The following is an 18,166-nucleotide window of genomic DNA, read 5'->3' on the forward strand; positions in this document are numbered from 1 at the left end:
AAGCATCCCTGCTGTGCTGCTTAGCACAGAGGCCTGGAAAATGCAGGGCACTGGGTGCATGGGCCCCAGAGTCCAATGGCCTAGGCCACAGGCTCCCGGGTGGCTGGGCTTGCTTTCCCCCCTTCCACTGTACCAGTGAGGACACTGAGGCTTCAGAATGGTAGGCACCTCAACTACAGTGGGGCTTGTGAGGCTGACTAAGCTGAAATTTGCTGCCCTTGTAGCCTATACTGGCAGAGGATGGGTGGCAGTGGATAATAGGACAGGCCCCACTGTGACTGACCTCAAGGTCCTTGAGGGGTCCTCGGGACCAAGGCCCACTTGGAAAGTGATGTTCAGTGCAGAGGAGAGTGGTAGGACAACTGTAGGTGTATGCATATCATCATGTTAGTCTCTACAGTGGCCCAGGCAAGACTCCTCATGATGTAGGGATGCCTGGCAACCGGAATGTCAGCAGTTTGTCCATAGAATACCTTTCCCTACCAGCTCTAGATCTTCAGATGTCTGAGTCTTTATCCTCTGCCTACAAAGAGTGGCCTTCACCTGTCATCATCTGGGATCCTGTGCCCTGCCCAATCTGCCTTGGGCCACTGTCCCCCACTCAGAGTAACCAGCCTCATCTCATCTACTGTGTGTGTGGTTCTAGGGTGCCATCCCTGAAAGTGGAAAGCCACAGTACCTTCCATTGCCAAACAGGCAGAAAGTGACATTGGATGGACTGTCCTCAGCTGACCTGCCAAGCAAACTGACCAGGAGAGGAGCTTCCAGGAGTCAGAGACAGGAATGATGGCTAGTCCATCAACAAGGCACCACTTTCTCAGACAGATAGCCAGTGCTGGAAGCAGCCTCACTGTGCCTGGCATCTTCAGGAACTGTCAGTCACATTAGCGGTTTTGCCGAGTGATCTGTGCTCTGTGTGTGCAGGGTTGAGGGTTGTAGGTTATCTAGACAGAGGCAGCTGGTTCTTCAGTGCCTTGGCTGGGAGGAGGCGGGGACACTGTATTACCAAGGAGCAGGTAATGCCTTCCTCTGATAGCCAAATAACCTGGAAACGTGGAGGTTTTGAGGAAATGCTTGAAGTTGAGACTTAAGATAGCTCAGTGGTTAAAGAGCCTTTGCTGCTCCTCCGTGAAGTCCAGATTTGATTTCTAGCATTCACATGATAGCTCAAAATATCCAGCTTCAGTTTTAGGGGAACCAATGCCCTCTTCTGGCCTCCATTGGCAACAGGCATGCAAATGTTATACAGACATACATGCAGGCGAAACACCCAAGCCTTTAAACAGCAAAATAGTCAACTGACAGCTTCAAGGAAAGATGGGAGCCCTTCCTGTCAGCACAATCAAGCTCAAAGGACTGGCGGATGTAGGCGACATGTGCTGACCTGCCCACCTTGAAGATTCCTCTGCATCTCTAACCCTGTCCCAACCTGGTTCCTCCAACTCATGCCCTTGCCCACCGTCTCTTTGCAATCATGCAGCTTCCTGGGCCTCGGCCTGGGCCCTGGCTGCTGCCTGTTGTGGCAAGCATAATCTGCTTGAGCATCATTGTTGCCGGGAAATGTTTGAAAGACAGAGGGTTTTACTGAAAGCAGAAATGGTTTCACCGAGCCTCGGTTTGATTGCTCTCACTGCCCTGTGCTGCTGTGTAGAATCGACACATTCTTGTTGTGGGCACACACTGGCCCCACCCCTCCACCATGGATTGACTTTGCCTTTTCTGCCACTTGGCCTTGGCTGGTATCTCTTTGTCCCATGGTCATTAAGGGCTGCCTAGGTAGAACACCTTGAATGTGGAAGAAAAAGGTTCCAGGCTCCATCCCTTTCAACACCCACAAGGACTGTGGCCTTTCCCTCCTGGTAGAGGTATGCTGGGCAGCTGGAGAGACAGGATCTGAGCTTTTGCCTCTGCTGAAAGTTATTGTTCCTCCTAAACTTCGTGAGGGTGTCAGGGTACCTCAGCAACCAGCAGTCCCTGTGCACTGTGCACAGAAGGGGCCTTCAAGACAACCATATTCAGAGCTCACTTGACTAGGGGGCAGGATGGAGGGTGGGCGTTGAACAGGCTATATGTAAATGCCTAGATTTCCTGAAGAAGCAACTTGGATTGCAGGATGCACTTGACACTTTATAGCTGGAGGAGTGTTTGTGGGTGACTCTGTCCTTTGTACACGATATCATTGTCCATGGCTTGTACTGTCTAACACTATTCACTTGCAAGCGGGAAGAGGACATTCTAGGAAAGCCCTGTTACCATTGGCATCAAGACCAAGGAAGTGCTCTGCAGCCCCAGGTCAGATGCCTGGGACTCCTTGGGCTCTGGCCCCTACTGGTTATCATGGGATGCTCACTGGTAGCCTGCAGCCTGTCTTTTATTGACCTTGGTGAATTTGTAAACTGAGCCATAATTGCTATGTTTATGATGTTGTAGCAACAGCTTTTTCTAAACCATCTCAGGATCGGTCTTGGGTCCTGTGCTGACCATGCCAAGGCAGGCAGCAGTGCCTCATTACTATACACATTGAGGGGATGATTGAGCGGAGGCCAGATGGCCAGGTGCTTCCCCGTGGACATCTCTCTTGGCATTGGAGCAGCCTCAGCAGCATGTGGAAAGCAGAAGACGTGTGGGGCACGTGTGTCGCAGTCCCCTTTTCCTGCTCTCCACCAGAGTCTGGCTGAAATCAGGAAAGTGGGCTCTTGGACACTCACAACACAACCTAGGCCACAAGTCACTGAAGTGACAGTGCTAAAAAGAGGCGGGGAATTTGGGTTCCCTGTGTGGGAGGCGACTTGGTGCGTACATTGTTTTCTTCCAGCTATGCTCTAGAGACAAGCTTGAGAGGGAGCCCTAAGCTCCGATTTTACTCTGATAATTAACTCAAGAGAGTGGCCTGCCTGGTGAGGTGCAGGCAGCACACGAGGGGGTGCATATTCACTATACCTAGAGGAAAAAGGCAGCAGGAATAGCAGGGGACTCCGGAGTCTCCCAGACTCTATGGAGATCAAGGTGAAGACCACTCCTGAAGGATTAGACCCACACGTCCACTCTGCCCTCCCAGAGGGACCAGCTCATGGACCAGGTGGGAATTGCATCTGTCACATTGAGCCATCTCAATGGCCTATAGTGCCAAATTACTAAGGATGAGTGCTGGGATGACCAGGTGCCTGCTGGGAGATCTACAGAGCTCACCACCCTCCAGGGGCTTGAAGCTCCTCATGGGAGCTTATACCCTATAATCCATTCCTAGAAGCCTCTTGCATATTGAGTGCCTTGCTTGGATCCTGACTGGACATGCAACAATCTTATATTTCTGGGGAGCACTGATGGTAGGTTCCTATGGGAGAAAAGGAGTCCCCTGGGCAGCTGGTTCTCCTGGGACCCCTGAGAGGAGGGCTCTTCTGCTTTGTAGAGCACTGTCCTCAGCATAACAACCATTGTGTTTGTCAGAATAGTGTGACTACTTGGAGGAGGCCTGGAAATGGGCTTTTTGCTGTTGATAGTTCTTCATAGGAGTTGGGCAAAAAAAAAAGTATCAATGGAGTTTCGTCTGACATTCCGGTTGGTCCCTCTTGCACCTCAACAGTTACATGTAATGCTGCCCTAGTTGTGCGTGGCCTTAGAGAGCTTTAGAGTAGAGGCTGTGGGAGGTTAACTGAGTCGAGACTTCATCTATGTATCTCTTATGTGGGGAGTATGGCTGATTTAGGGTTATCCAGACAGACTCCTGTAAGCAACCCCTACCATCACTCTGGAAGTAAGCCCAATCAACTCATTGGTTCACCAGGGTGAACTTTGGTAAAATCAAACTTTGATTTGCCTTTGGGGCCTTAGAAGGAGGGATAGAAGTTGTTTACGTGCCCCTGGGGAAGAAATTCTCACAACGCCTGGTGACCCAGTGTGTGCTGCAGCCTGATGGGTTTTGAGGTGTTGGAATCTACACTTGTGCTAGACAACTGAATGCCGTGGGTATTCTAAGCCTGTTTAGGCCATGCTGTTGGACAAAACCCTTAGAACGAGAGCTTCATGCCTCTTTACCCAGGCCCAGCTTCATCTTGGTCCTTGGACCACAGCAGCTTCTTCCTACAGGGAACAGTAATTGCACTCCATGCTGGCCACAAGGTCTTTTGTCACTCTTGAGAGATGTGTGGGGGAGTGGAGGTACAGGTTCAGACTATTGAAGCCCTGGGTACCTGTCACATGCGTGGCAGGATCCAGCCTGCAGAGATGCTTGAAAAGGGTATCCATGGGTCCTGCTTAGTGGCTCCAGGTATTTGGGCTTGAATCTAGCCTCTAGGTGACTGGGACCAGCCAGAACAGCTGCTGTGCCAGGCTCTGGTCCAAACGATTCATGCTTCCATATTCCTTGTTATTAGATAGTGACATCTAACTTGGACTTAGGGGCTTGGCTGAACTTGTCTTGGGGGTCATCACTGACCTAGGAATCTAAAGCTCCTGGGGGAGGGGGTTGGCTGGGCAATGTCACAGGAGACATGAGAGGTGAGGTCCGATAGGAGCTACTCTGGTGATATGTGCAGCCCCTTAAGGGTCCCCCACCCCTTTCAGCCCACCTGCTCATCCTACCTTTATCTTCCTGAGCACTCTTCCGGCTTAGCACATATGGAGCCTGACTCTCCTGAGTCCGTTTCTCCATCTCTGCCAGGTACCCTCTCGCACCTTGCAAAGTGTGAGATCAGGCCTGCTCTAGGCTGCCCTTGGTGTCAGGGCTGAGGGACTCAGTAGCCACAGAGGTCCCTTGTCTATTAGCTCTGGGCCCAGAGGCTGCAGAACTGGTTGCCACATGCTTGGGGTTGAGTCAGTGTGGTGTAGTTGAATCCCTCTCACTAAGTCTTGAGTCTGTCGTAGTATGGCAGACTCCTTCCTTCCTGAAAAAAGACCTGATTGTCTTTCCCAGCCTTCACGTACACAGCTCCTGGGCCTCTGACCATCCAATCCAGACATCAGCCTGTCTTCCCAGCACCCACCACTTGACGTGGGCCCTTGAGATCCCCTGGGTGTCCTAGAGTAATCCCCATGGAAACTGTTACCCAAGACACGCTCCTCACTGTCTAGGTGTGTAAACATGCCCTCTCGTCAGGTGGGAAGCATCTTCAGTTTAACAGAAGCATCTAATGACCATTCCCAGCCTTCTGCACGCAGGAATCGTTTATAACTCACTTGTCTGAACCATCATGTTGCTCTGGCACAAAGAAGATCCAATGATCTCAGCTTCTGTGTGGAAGTAAGCTGTCTTCCCCAGACGAGGGGAGACAGGGCTACCACCTGCCCTCATAACTCTTACTTCAGAGGTCTCTGTTCCCACCCAATCCCCTGGGTTGTTCTCCCTGCCACTCACTCTTTATCAGTTTCTCTGCCTCCACTTCTACCTAACCCTCTCCTTCTCCCTCCCCTCCTTTGCCTCCCCTCCCTCTCTCCTATTTTCTTCATGAATGCATGCATGCATACATACATACATACATACATACATACATACATACATACATACACACACACACATACATACTCACTCCTAAAGAGTGGTGGCTACTTAGTCTGCTATGATGCACTTGACTAGAATGGGAAGGGCAGTGTTGGGCCTGGCTATTCCGTGGTCTTGCCCTGTGAGAGTTCATTTGCATGATCTTTGAATGGTGTGGCAGTCAGGAGGCTCCAGAAATTCAGAATATTCAGGCAATGTTGCTGAAAAGGTGCATGGATCACAGATATGGTCTCCACTTCCCTGGTACGCTCATCCGACATAGCAATCCTAGATGCTGGTGGCTGACCTGGACATTTGGGTAGAACTTAGTGCATGTTTCCATGTCAAAGAAGGGCTGTAAGTCTGACCTGGCCTAGGGTAAGGCCCTAGGAGAGCCATTTGCCTGAACTGGATAGTACAGGTTCCTATGGTTCTAGGCCAGTGCTTCTTGGCCGGCCCTGTACCTGTACGTGGTTTAAGGCCTGCAGACAGGCACCAGGCTGAGGCAGTTGTTCCAGTAGGCTGACATACTCAAGGGAGCAGCTGCAGTGTTTTCCCACCAGTGTGCAAGGGATGAGGCCCTGACCTGGGATGGCTCTGAAAAAGCTGAGTGTCTGAGCAGACAGATACCAGGACAGGAGGGCTGGACTAAGAGGAGGCTCTGGTGCATCAGGGCAGCAGGCTGCAGAGTGGGTTAGGAAGAGCTGCAGAGCTGGGATAGGCAGATGGAAGGACTGGGGCTCTAGAGCTTGCCTGTCAGAAAACATGGAGTTTCTCTTCCAATCTGTGGCTATGCCCCATGACCCTGCATCAACCATACACTGACGGACCCAGAACCTTCCAGAATAGCTACCCCTGTCCTACTAGAGGCTCGATGTTCATAGCTGTTGCCCATAAGAGCTTGTCAGTGCCAGGAATAAATGAAATCCTGTTTCTCTCTCAGACCTTCTGTCTCACTACCTTGTTTGTCCCTTGGTCCCTGGAGATATGCAGTGACCTCAGCCTGCAATGTACTTGGAATTAATTGGGGAAGTTGCTATGTGTACATGCAGGATATATATGTCTGCTGAGCTTTCTTTTGGTGACATCTGTGGCCTGGCCATGGGGGAGCATCGGCAAGGTGGTGCCAGGGAAGCTCGTGGAAGGAACTTCACTGGATACTTTGACATAGGCACATGCAGGATATATATGTCTGCTGAGCTTTCTTTTGGTGACATCTGTGGCCTGGCCATGGGGGAGCATCGGCAAGGTGGTGCCAGGGAAGCTCGTGGAAGGAACTTCACTGGATACTTTGACATAGGCTCTGGAAGGGTTCAAGCAGGGCAGTCTGTTCTCATTCTCCTAACCTATTCCTTCTTCCTTCCAATGGCTGAAGTTCAAGAAGTTAAGGCAGCATGGGGTCGGGGTTAAAGAAACTGTTTTGGAAGCACTGAACTGAGAGGCCTTGGCTGTGGATGCTTCCTATCTATAAACCACGTCTACAGTCAGTGGTAGTGTATATTCTATGCGGCTCCCCCGAGTCTGAGTGGCCATAAGGATCCGTTTCCAGCGGAGTGGTGAGGGACACAACCTGTGAACTCATGGGTACCCTGTGCAGGCTTGCTTGAACTGGGAAAGTAGGTACTGGTTCTGCAGATAACAAACAGGGACCGTCCTGGTGCAGAGCCTGAAGAACATTGCACACATGTCTCCAACCGTGCTCATGTGCCTAAGGGTGTGTACTAAGTGCAAGTGTGGAGTTGCAAGCTGCTGTGTGCACAGCCTCTGCTGTGTCATGTGCTCATGCAGTATGGTGATATAGCATGGTCTTTATATGCAGCATGCTGTTTGTATGTGTATGCATGTTGTGGTCTGTATATATAAGTGCCTTTGTGTGAGTACACACATGCCGTATATGTGTTTGTGTGAACAAATCATGGTCTGGCTATGTGTGGTTGCATTTTTTGTATGGAGGCAGTACTCTGTGTATATATGCATGAGTGTGTATGTACATCCCAACCATGAGCCCGTTGCATCCCTAAAAGGCTTGTATAGACTGCATGTGATGTATACCTGTGTCTTTCTGGTAACCTACAGAGAAAGAAACCTTTGGGCAGGTTGGACTAACTTCATGGTTCAACCATGTGTCTAAAACGTGTCAGCCACACTTATCCGTGGCTTCTTCTACAGTAGCATATGAATCCAGGGGTGCCAGTGTGTCTACACCACCGGGAGGTCAGTACAATCTTGCTGACTGTCCCTCTATGTAGTCCTTACTCCCTAATTCTGGGACACTATCCCAGACAGCTAAACCAAGGCCAAGGGGATCCAGAGGATTCTTGCTGAGGCCTGTAGCTCTCACTGCAAGTGGAGCTCCCTGGAGTACAGCTGGTCCTAGGCAGAGAAGGGCTCTGAAATCAGGGTCTTTGTAAGCTATGCAGGGACAGTGAACCTGTCTTGCTGCTTCCTGGTCCCCGGGCTTGTCTTGTCTCCTGGTGACAAAGCCGTGCCTTTCCTCGCCCTCTGAAGGGATCTGACCACTGAGTGTGGGGTGAACCAGGTCTCTCCAGGGAGGGACAGGGCCTGTGGTCTGCTGGTCTAATCCTTGCTGTCTTCTGCCCCAGCTATACATCGAGGTAGGCAGCAGACCAGCATGGCCCATCTTGCTCTGCCTTTTAAATTCTCCCCTCGCACTTATCATGCAGGGATACTCCTCAGCTGGTCTGTGCAGAATTGAGTTCTGTGATCAGTAGCACACACTTAATTGATTCAGTAGTAGTTGGAATGTGCGCAAGAATTTGATCCTGGGATTTAATTGAGGCTTGGTTTCATTCCATCTCAAACACTGAGATAGATTCTCTATCGGATCTTAAGAACATTTTTTTCCTGAACATTTTAATCTTTGTACTGTGTGTCTATAGAATTGGGGATAAAACTAAACATTAGGAGCTTCATTTGTGAGCCCTGTGCAGGACCGCTGGTTGAGTTCCCTTCAGTCTGAAGTTGAGGTCTTGTGCAGGATAGGGAGAAGGAGATATAATACATAGTTTCTGGCCCCAGCACCATCTTCCACGAGGGTCAGGACCCTGACCACTTCCAAACTTGAAACACCATCAGACTTACATGGACTTCCAAGTTGGGTGGGTGTGCAGCCTGCCCTGATAGGTCAGGAACCCAGGGTTTTAGGTGGCACCCAGCACAGCAGATGTTGTCACACCTTCCAGGGGTGACAGGAAAGAAAGGGTTCTGGCTGAGGATCCTCTAGTGCAGGGCAAAGGGACAAGGGGATACAAGCAGAGCTCTTAGGCTTGTGTAGATCCCCAACCTGGTGATAGTTGTCAGGATAGGTAAGTCAGATCAATGGCCCTTTGTGTTATTTTGAGCAGACTAACACTTCACTGTTTCCGAGACAGCCCAGAGATGAACCCTTTCTGCAGCCTGGCGGGCCAAGGCATGTGACAGTTAGAGCCCAAAATAGCAGCTCACTTCTGGTGCATGTCACTCATGGAAACTGACACAGATCTGTGACAGGGGGACCAGGAAGAAAATGGGTGTGGAGGCTCCTCTGGTGGGGCACCACGTGGGCTCATGTCACCAAATCTGAAGTTTGGTCATGGCTGTGTAGAAAGCAATTTGTACACATAGTAGGCACATTCAAGCTCACTTGCACCCAGGTGGGCAATGTGTTGACTGCATGGCTCGTTTTCTATGTTCTCAAAGTCTTAGTTCATCATGTTGTGTCCCCCTGGGGTCCCTGTCCCTAACTAGCTTCTGAGATGGGATGACAGAAATGCCTACATAAGGTTTTGCAAGCATTTAGGGGTCGTGAAAAATACTATCTCAGAGCATGTTCCCTGTGTGCAAACCCATCATTATACTCCTGAGCTGCACATGTAAAAGGATTCTGTACAGCATGCATGCGATTCCCAGATGTGAGCTTCTTGAGCGGTCTCCCTTGACCGCCCAGGCTTAGCAGGTCAGGACATGGGGAAAGTCTGGAATCCCCCAGGCCTAAGCCTGATGCTCTGTGGTATTCTTGGCTGACATCCTCCTCTAAGTAACCTGTCCTTACCCACAACACCCATTTCATCCCAGTCTAGAGAACCAGTAAGCATGTGGTACCAGTTGTAATAATGTGGTGCCTGAGTGCGTTAATGGAACTTTGCTTCCCTGTAACCAAACACTATCACCACCTTCAAGGGTGCCCAACAGACTCACATAGATCCCTAGACCTACTAGCCTCGGCCAAGGACACTCCTGATGAACCCACAAGGCCTTCTCTTAAGCCATATGGCCCCAAACTCTCCCTTGTCACGGATGAAAAAGGTATGTAAAATGACGTGGTCACCCTACATCCCTGTGTTCCTCCCTTCTAGTCTTCCCAGATGCATGACTTCTATGTCCCCTTGGCTGTTTGAACTACCCATGAGTCTCACGTTACTGTCTCTACATTTTGGAGTAGATCTGAGCTGGAGGGGAAGCAGTCATGCCCAGAATACTATGACCCACGGACCAGAGACCTCTCACTCAGCCAAATTTTGAACCATGGGCTGACCTGGGAACTCCCGAAGAGTTATGGGTACCCTGCCTGTCCTTACTGTGTCTCTCCTTTTCTGGTCTCACTCAATTCTCCATCTTCTGAACGACGCCGAATCCCGTGGCGAGATAAAGCCACCTAACAAAGGCTTGAGGGCCTCTCTGGCCTCCTGACTCTCTACCTCGTTTTCATTGTAATCCAAACACGGAGCTGACATTTATGATTTTAAATGCCACCCTCTCACTCTATTCCTGTCAAAGTCATTTTGAGTCTTTATTCTGACGTCCATCATATCCTATAGCCTTTCAGATGTATGCCACAGCCCTGTCGGGATAAACAGCTCATCAATGTGTGCCTTGGGTGGAGGGACATGCATGAGAAAACCTGGGACCTTGTTCCTTACAGACTCCCCCCAACCCCTCCAGGGCTTCCTGCCCACCTGCTCTGGAAACCTTATACACTAGCTTAGCTGCTGAGGGCTAGCCTGTCACCCCGTGTGGAGTCATTGACCTTGGCCATGTTTACATGAAGTCTTACATAGGTTTTGGGAGCTGTCCTGCATTCACCACCCAGCATTTGGGACAGGATCACCTGCTGGTCTGAGGATGGCTGGGCATGTTAATGGGACCTGTCCTGTGTTCTCTAATCTGCAGTTCCCTGGACCTGTTTATATCCTCTGGACAGATTATGTCTCTCTCAGAAATCAGGAACTAGCTGGAATTGACACCCATTGGGTATTCATTGTTCTTCCAGCCTGTGGCCCCACAAGTGTCCTAGACACCCAGGAGGTCAGAGGCTGAATGTGGCTCTGCGAATCTTGTTGTGCAGATGTATCCACTGTGACATTATTCTTGTTGCAGCATTGGTGCCATGCCTGTGTATGACATGACCTGGGAGAAGTGTTTCTTCAGGACCTATGGCCATAGGAGGCTAAGGACAGAGTGGGGCTAGTTTCGATGCCCAGAGAAGTGTGGCCTTTGATGCCCCTAGACCAGTGTCTCCACTGGGTCCCATTCAGTGTTGGGCTTGGGTGGAGAGACATGCATGAGAAATACAAGGCAATATAGAAGATCCAGATCACAGTCTGTGTGGTGTGGGACCAATGCTGGGGTCCCAGCATGTGGAGCGGTGTCAGGTTCTGGTAGGCCACCACACAGTGTCAACTCTTGCCTTGGGGAAGTCCCAGGATTTGATTCCGTTGTCATCAGTGGAGCGGAGAGCATGTGTGTTTAGCATTGATCTGTGCCAAGGCCTAATCCCAGTGCTGAGCTGGCAGGCAGAGCTGCCGTCTGAGCAGCGATTGGGGTACACCAATACCCACTCACTACCTCTGCGTGCTGTTCAAGAGAGTGAAGGGGCCGAAGGCTATGGCCCAGCCCTGCAGAAACCTCTTTGCACCTGAAGACCAGGCACTGAAAGCTCAACCAACAGTCAAGTTTGCTTATCTCTCTGGCTAACAGGGACACGCCCCTGCATGCGACTTACCTAAGACCCCGAGCCTTCCTACGGTGTTCATGGAACTTCCAGGGCAAACGGAACAAGCTGAACCCAAGTAGAGGAAGGCTTATGCCCATGGCTTTCTCCTGAGTATACAGAGCCTGCCCCTGCTGCAAATGTCTCAGGTCTGCGGCTCTGTAAATCCCAACTCCTCTAAGCCCAGATTCTCCACCCACCCGCTATGTGGGAACAAAGGGGAGCTTTCCCTTCTTACACGCAGCACAGACGCAGGGAGAAATGATGTGATTGTGAGGCGTCCGTCTGTCAAACACGGGGAGGATAGCGATTTCACCCTGGGATTCCCATGCAAGACAGTGCGAAAGGTTGCAGTTGGGTTGTATGGACAGTCACGGTCAAGAGCAGCGGAAGGCCATGGTGCCTATATGGAAGGAGTGACTTAGGGACATCGTAAGTGAGATCAGCTGGTTATGGAAGGAAAGTCCTGTCACAGTTTTATGTGCACCTGAGTGCAAATAGACCCTGGTAAGGTACTGGGATTGGGCTCATCCTTGGGGGTGAAGGGATGCGTCCTGGTCATGTGACCCTTCCTAAGTTATGCTGCATCTTTCTTCAGTAACAACCTCAGAGTTTTGTCATTTGCTGCCCCTCCCACTCCTGCTCTTTGCAGACACAGGTGCATGCACACGGTTCCTTGGTCATTGCGCATGACTCCTGCTGATAGGGAACTGGAAATGGGGACCAGGGTGGTGCAGTGCTGGCTCAGAGCAGATGTTCCCAGTGTGCAGGGGCCACTACAACTGTATGACGTCATTCACTTGGTAGTATCCCCCACCTTGTTGGTACAGCCCTAGACAAGTGTCCAAGCCTCGACCAGAGAAGCCATCTGCACCAAGGTGGCCCAGACACTGTAAGCCTTGACCACAGTGTGTAGGTCAAGTTTGACAGGAATAGCAAAGTGGTTAGAGAGCCAATCTGCAGGCCTTAAAAGAGGAACTTAGGGTGGTGTCCACGTGGCCACCATTCACATCGTAGTGGCCAGCACAAGAAGGAAATCACTTCTTTCTCATGTGCCGCACAGCTTCCTAGCAGCTTCCCGCTGGTTTGCCCTTCCACTCCCATCAGACCTGGTGCTATGGTTCTCGGATCAGTCCTGCAGCTGATTGGTTCTTCTAAGTGTTCCTCCTGCCCTACCCATCTCCTTGCATCTGCTTTTTGTGCCTTCTTCTTCTTCTTAACAACAGCATGTAATTCAGGGTGTGATTGGGTTGAATGAGTCAAAACAAGCAGCCTGAGGGAGGCAACTCTGGATGGGCCCTCGCGTTCTGCTTGAGTAGGCATGGGCATTTTCAGAAGTGGTGCATGGTCCTCGGAGAGGCCAAGATGCCCCCATTCTTCCTCTGAATGTGTCTGATCTATCCTCCCAGCATGCACTTGGCACACTAGCCAGGATCTGTCAGCATCCTTCATGTTTCTGAGCAGCTGAATATAGTCACCTTGGACAGCTCCTCCTAGCCCTGACTTGCCAAAGAGGCTTGGCTATCAGAAAGAACCCCCTGTGTCCCTGGTCACACCCGGACAGGACATTCCCTGAGTTCTTGGTGGCCTAGACATGGCTGGGCTGTTGGAGCTGAGCCATCCTGTCCATATTTTCCGCTAATGTGTGTGTTACCTGCTCTAACCAGCTTCTGGGTTGGGCTGGGGAATCCAAGCAACAAGGCTGATACAGCGCAGGAGCCTGTTGCCTGGAGAGAGGGTGTTTGTGTGACATTCACAGAAGGATCCACGTGGTGAGAAAGGACATCCTGAACTGAGGAGCTACTGCTGAGAAGCCCTGAGAGCTACCTGCCGGGGTTGCAGATCAGATGGCCACTCTCTCGTGTACATGTCTAGCTTCCTTCCCAGTGTCTGTTTGTCTGACCTTGCACTATTTCCAGCCAACACCCGTGTGACACTCATTCAGCTAGGCGTCATTCTGACATCCAGCATCTCCGTGGTGTGCCCTGTAACCAGGAGACCGTGAGAAGGGGGATGCCATGTGCCTTGAGGTCTCTGGGTACCCACCTGGGGCAACAACTACTCTAGGTGTTCCCAGTAGGCACCAGCTGTGTGCTGCGTGGAAGGACGATCCTGAAGATGGGTGTATGACATACATCAGGGATTCTGTGGTTCGATCCCTAATGAGTATGTGAAGTGGTAAGATAGAGGGGCCTTGGGCTCACTGTTAATATGGCGGCAGCCCCAGCCAGGCGGAGGGATGCCCTCTGTTCTCCTACATGGTAGCCAGGTTTTCATTTTTATGGTCTTCTGTGAATACCCTGCTATCTTTGCTGGACAGTATTGTTCTTTAGCACTTACTGGTATTGGCCACGCAGTGACAGCTTAAACTGTAGGGGGTTATTTCCCACTGGGATTCCCTCTCCTGAGGTGAGGATGAGGCTTTGAAGAAATGTGCACCTTCTTCTAGAGTCAGTCCAGGATTGTATGTGCCTGTGTACAGGTGAAAGCTTAGAACATGTGCAGTTGAGTGTGCCCATGTGTACCTATGTGTCTATATGGGAACTTCCATGTAGCCTGTGTGTACTCTTGAGTATACCTGAGTGCACCTTGTGTACTTACCGAAGAACATACGTGAGCATGTGTCTAGTTGAGTGTGCCCCCATGTGTATGTGTGCTTACATGGGCACATCAATGTAGCCTGTATGTGCCTGACTGTAGATAAGTCCACCTATGTGACCCTGTATGTCTACAGGGGCACACCTGTGTAGCCTGTGTGCACCTGCGTATAGCTGAATATGCTTGTTTGAGCCTGTGTGTGCACATGAGCACATCCATATAATCTATGTGCACCTAGGTGTCAGTTTACATGCGTGAACTTGTATGTACCTATGCATGTATGTGTGTATCTCACAGCACATACATCCCTGCAAGTCTGTGCTCCTATGGAACTTATGTTTTTACTTGATTGCCTCCTGTGTATATCTGTGTAATCTCTCCCATGTCTGCCAGCCAGGCCTCAGGCATGCAACATATTTGCTGTGTGTCTTGATGTGCCTCTTACATGTGTATTGTGTGGGCAGGTCTTCAAGGATGTATAACTTGATCCCTGGCCGTCTTGGTGTCTGTGCCCAGGTGGGGATGATGGTTCCTCATTGCAGTATGGTAGCCCATATGTACGCTGCTGTATGCCCCATTTTATGGCTCCAAGATAGCACATCGTGAGGGTGGTGTCTTGGTAAATTAGAATGGAGGTTGCATGGTTTGGCTTGATTAGAAATCCCAGTGTGTGGAGGAGGAGGAGGAGGAGGAGGAGGAGGGGGGGGGAGGAGGAGGAGGAGGAAGAGGAGGAGGAGGAGGAGGAGGAGGGGGAGGAGGAGGAAGAGGAGGAGGAGGAGGAAGAAGAGAAAGAGGAGGAGGAGGGGGAGGAGGAGGAGGAGGGGGAGGAGGAGGAGGGGGAGGAGGAGGAGGAGGAGGAAGAGGAGGAAGAAGAGAAAGAGGAGGAGGAGGAGGAGGAGGAGGAAGAGGAGGAGGAGGAGGAAGAAGAGAAAGAGGAGGAGGGGGAGGAGGAGGAGGAGGAGGGGGAGGAGGAGGAGGAGGAAGAGGAGGAGGAGGAGAAAGAAGAGAAAGAGGAGGAGGAGGAGGAGGAGGAGGAAGAGGAGGAGGAGGAGAAAGAAGAGAAAGAGGAGGAGGAGGAGGAGGAGGAGGAGGGGGAGGAGGAGGAGGAGGAGGAGGAAGAGGAGGAGGAGGAGGAAGAAGAGAAAGAGGAGGAGGGGGAGGAGGGGGAGGAGGAGGAGGAGGAGGAGGAGGGGGAGGAGGAGGAGGAGGGGGAGGAGGAGGAGGAGGAGGGGGGAGGAGGGGGAGGGGGAGGGGGAGGAGGAGGAGGAGGGGGAGGAGGAGGAGGAGGGGGAGGGGGAGGGGGAGGAAGAAGAGGAAGAAGAGAAAGAGGAGGAGGAAGAGGAGGAGGAGGAGGAGGAGGAGGAGGAGGAGGAGAGGCAGAGCCTTCCTCTGTGATTCTGAGATTTCATTTCCGCGTGTGGCAGAGGAGATGGCACATTTAATTTCCTGTCCGTCGGGATGGGGCTGACTGGAATTCCTGGCAGAGCCTATAGAAAGAAGATGGTTTGCCGGCTGTCACAGAGAGCTCTCTCCACATCTCTTTGGCTGAGCCAGCCACGGTGAACCTCACTGTAGCTGGGTGCTGTGTGGGCTTCAGGCTGTGGGTCTCTAGGCTGTGGCCACTTAGCTTGTGGCTATTTCTTCTTTGCAGGTCAGCTGGCCGCTGGAACCTGTGAGATTGTGACCCTAGACCGGGACAGCAGCCAGCCACGGAGGACGATCGCCCGGCAGACAGCACGCTGTGCATGCAGAAAGGGGCAGATAGCAGGCACCACGCGAGCCCGGCCTGCTTGTGTGGACGGTAAGAGCCCCCAGCCTTCTGCTGACACTTCAGGGTACTGAGCCCTGTCTTCTAGGGTTACTGTGTGATCAGGCATCACTCTGAAGGAGCCTTCTCCAGAATGCTCTGAGGCCAAGACTCTGAGGTATAGCCCTAGCGTCAGGCCTCTAGGCAGTCTTTCATTAGACTGGTATAATCTAGTGTGATTGTATCCATGGGCAACAAGCATGTCCTATACACACAGGGATCGACTACACGATTCCAAGTGTCAAAGACTCATAGTCTCCGACCAGATGTGGTTCCTGTGCTCAACCCACAAAGATGTTCCTTGTAACAAGCTGAGACACATCCAGTGGGATAATTGATCCCAAAGTCAGGAAGGTCCTTGAGAAAAAGGATTAGCAGAATCTGGGCCATGGTCAGTACGGAGCTGACAAGATCCTGAACTAGATCCCAGATGGTGCCCACTGTGGAACTGAGATCTGGCTAAGCACCCGGCCAGGGTCTACTTTGCCCAAGACCAAGGCAAGAGGTTGTTTCAGGCCTTGGCTTCCCTATGTAGTTTGGGGTTTAGAGTCAACTCCAACTGGGATCCTGCCCTCAGCCGTGGACCCAATGGTATGGTAAAGGAAGGTCCTGAGCTTACTGAACCCTGACCTCCCTCAGCGTCTTCCATAGACCCCCTAGAGCTGTGGGCATCCAACACTCCTGCTGCCAATTTGGAAGGGCTTGAAGACTGTTTGTGGCATCCACAAAGTGTAGAGTAAGACTCAGCACGCTGGCCAGGGTGGTAGAGGAAACATAGGCTGCCTGGGTCATATCTGACCTTATATATAGCTAGTGGGGTAGCTAGTGGGGTCCAAGGACTGGGTTCTGTGCAGCCTTTAGTCTCCAAGGGCTCAGCGTCTTGATCCCTACGGGCAGAGAGGTAGCAGCCTCTGGTAAACACCGACTGGTTTTCTGGCACCATGCTGGGGTGGCGTGGAGCTGGCAGCCACAGTACTCTCTCTTCTCTCCATCATTCCTCCAGCCTCAGGGAGACAGGGTCTGGACTGAGTGCTAATTGAATCCGGATCTGCCCATCTGAAACAAAATCCCTGTCCCTCCTCCCCCCCCTCCCCAACAGCCTCCTGGTGCCTTAGGAGCCTGGTCCCAGAGACCCAAATTAAAACCTCACCATTTTCCAGGGAGGCCAAACAAATTAGTTTGCTCGAGTTTTCTGCACAGTGGGCATTTTCTAGGCTGCCCTCTAATTTAATTTTTTTTGCTTTTTTCTGTTTTCTTGCTCTGTGTGCATAATAAGTTTCCTTATGTGCCATTGTGTCTGCTGAAGACAGTCTGGGCCGTGGTGGCCCGGCTGACATTGAACACCAGTGATGTTTAGCCTGGGGTGGTCTCTGCTGACCCTGGATTCAGGAGCAGAAGGGGTAACCCACCACTCCTGCTATTTATCACGTGTTCTCTTGCTGGCTGACTTTGTAGCTATTGATAAATTTGCTCAGTATTCATTCTGTCATTCATTCATTCATTCATTTTGTCATTTATTCATCCAAATGAGATGGACCATGTATAGACAAGTACAAGGGAGATCAAGTTCCAAAACACCTGACCCATAGAACCCCCCACAACACAATGCTGTGAGTACTGGGGTGCCTCACCTGGGCAAGGAGTATTTGAGCGGGTTCCTGAGGGATGAAGAGATCACTAGAAAGCTCCCTCTGTGGAAAGAGGGAGCTGACAGTGAGGCTAACTTCCTTGGTGAAGTAAGTTCTTCCTTGGCCTTGGGTCTGAGCTGAGGCAATTTTGCAGAAACCAGTCTCCAGCACCATGACCTTATTCGTCGCGTTACAGACCTGATCCACTTTACGGAAAGCCACGAGAAGAGGGACCTGAAAGCAATCTGCTCGCCTGCTCCAGGGCTTCTCACTGAGCACAAATATCAACAAGCAGACCTAACCTCGGAGCTCTGCTTTGTGGGCTGCAGACCTAGCCCCCGCGAGTACGAATGCTCCAGGTTACCCCACATGCCCCCTTCATGGTGCTGCCCTGAGCTGAGAACCTTGCTGAGCTCTCAACAGAAAACTGTGTATACTTTCCCTCTGGCCAAAGCAGAGAGGCCGTCTCCTTCTTTTTTGCTGAGTTCTCATTGAAATTCCTTTGGAAAGAAATCCAAAGAAAGCATGGCTGTGAGGTGACAGTGGGCACGTGAAGGAGAGACCCTTGCTTGCCTTTGGTAGAGAAACGCTCGGGGCTCTGGAGTTTACTAAAGAGCAGTGTCCATGGACATCCCATGGGAGATGATCCAGAAAAGACTAAGGAGCGA

At 51.3% G+C, this 18,166-nt stretch overlaps 1 protein-coding gene across 4 annotated transcripts in view; it reads left to right on the top strand.

Annotated features, from left to right (window-relative positions):
- Positions 1–18,166, top strand: part of Tafa5 (TAFA chemokine like family member 5) — a 221,274-nt gene that overhangs the window by 125,374 nt on the left and 77,734 nt on the right. For all 4 annotated transcript variants that reach the window (XM_039079768.2, NM_001191991.1, XM_017595060.3 and 1 more), the window contains exon 2: positions 15,715–15,864. In XM_039079768.2, the coding sequence (XP_038935696.1) occupies positions 15,715–15,864 (150 nt within the window). The remainder of the gene's footprint in view (positions 1–15,714; positions 15,865–18,166) is intronic.

This window comes from Rattus norvegicus, chromosome 7, assembly GCF_036323735.1.
Source record: "Rattus norvegicus strain BN/NHsdMcwi chromosome 7, GRCr8, whole genome shotgun sequence".
NCBI lineage: Eukaryota > Metazoa > Chordata > Mammalia > Rodentia > Muridae > Rattus > Rattus norvegicus.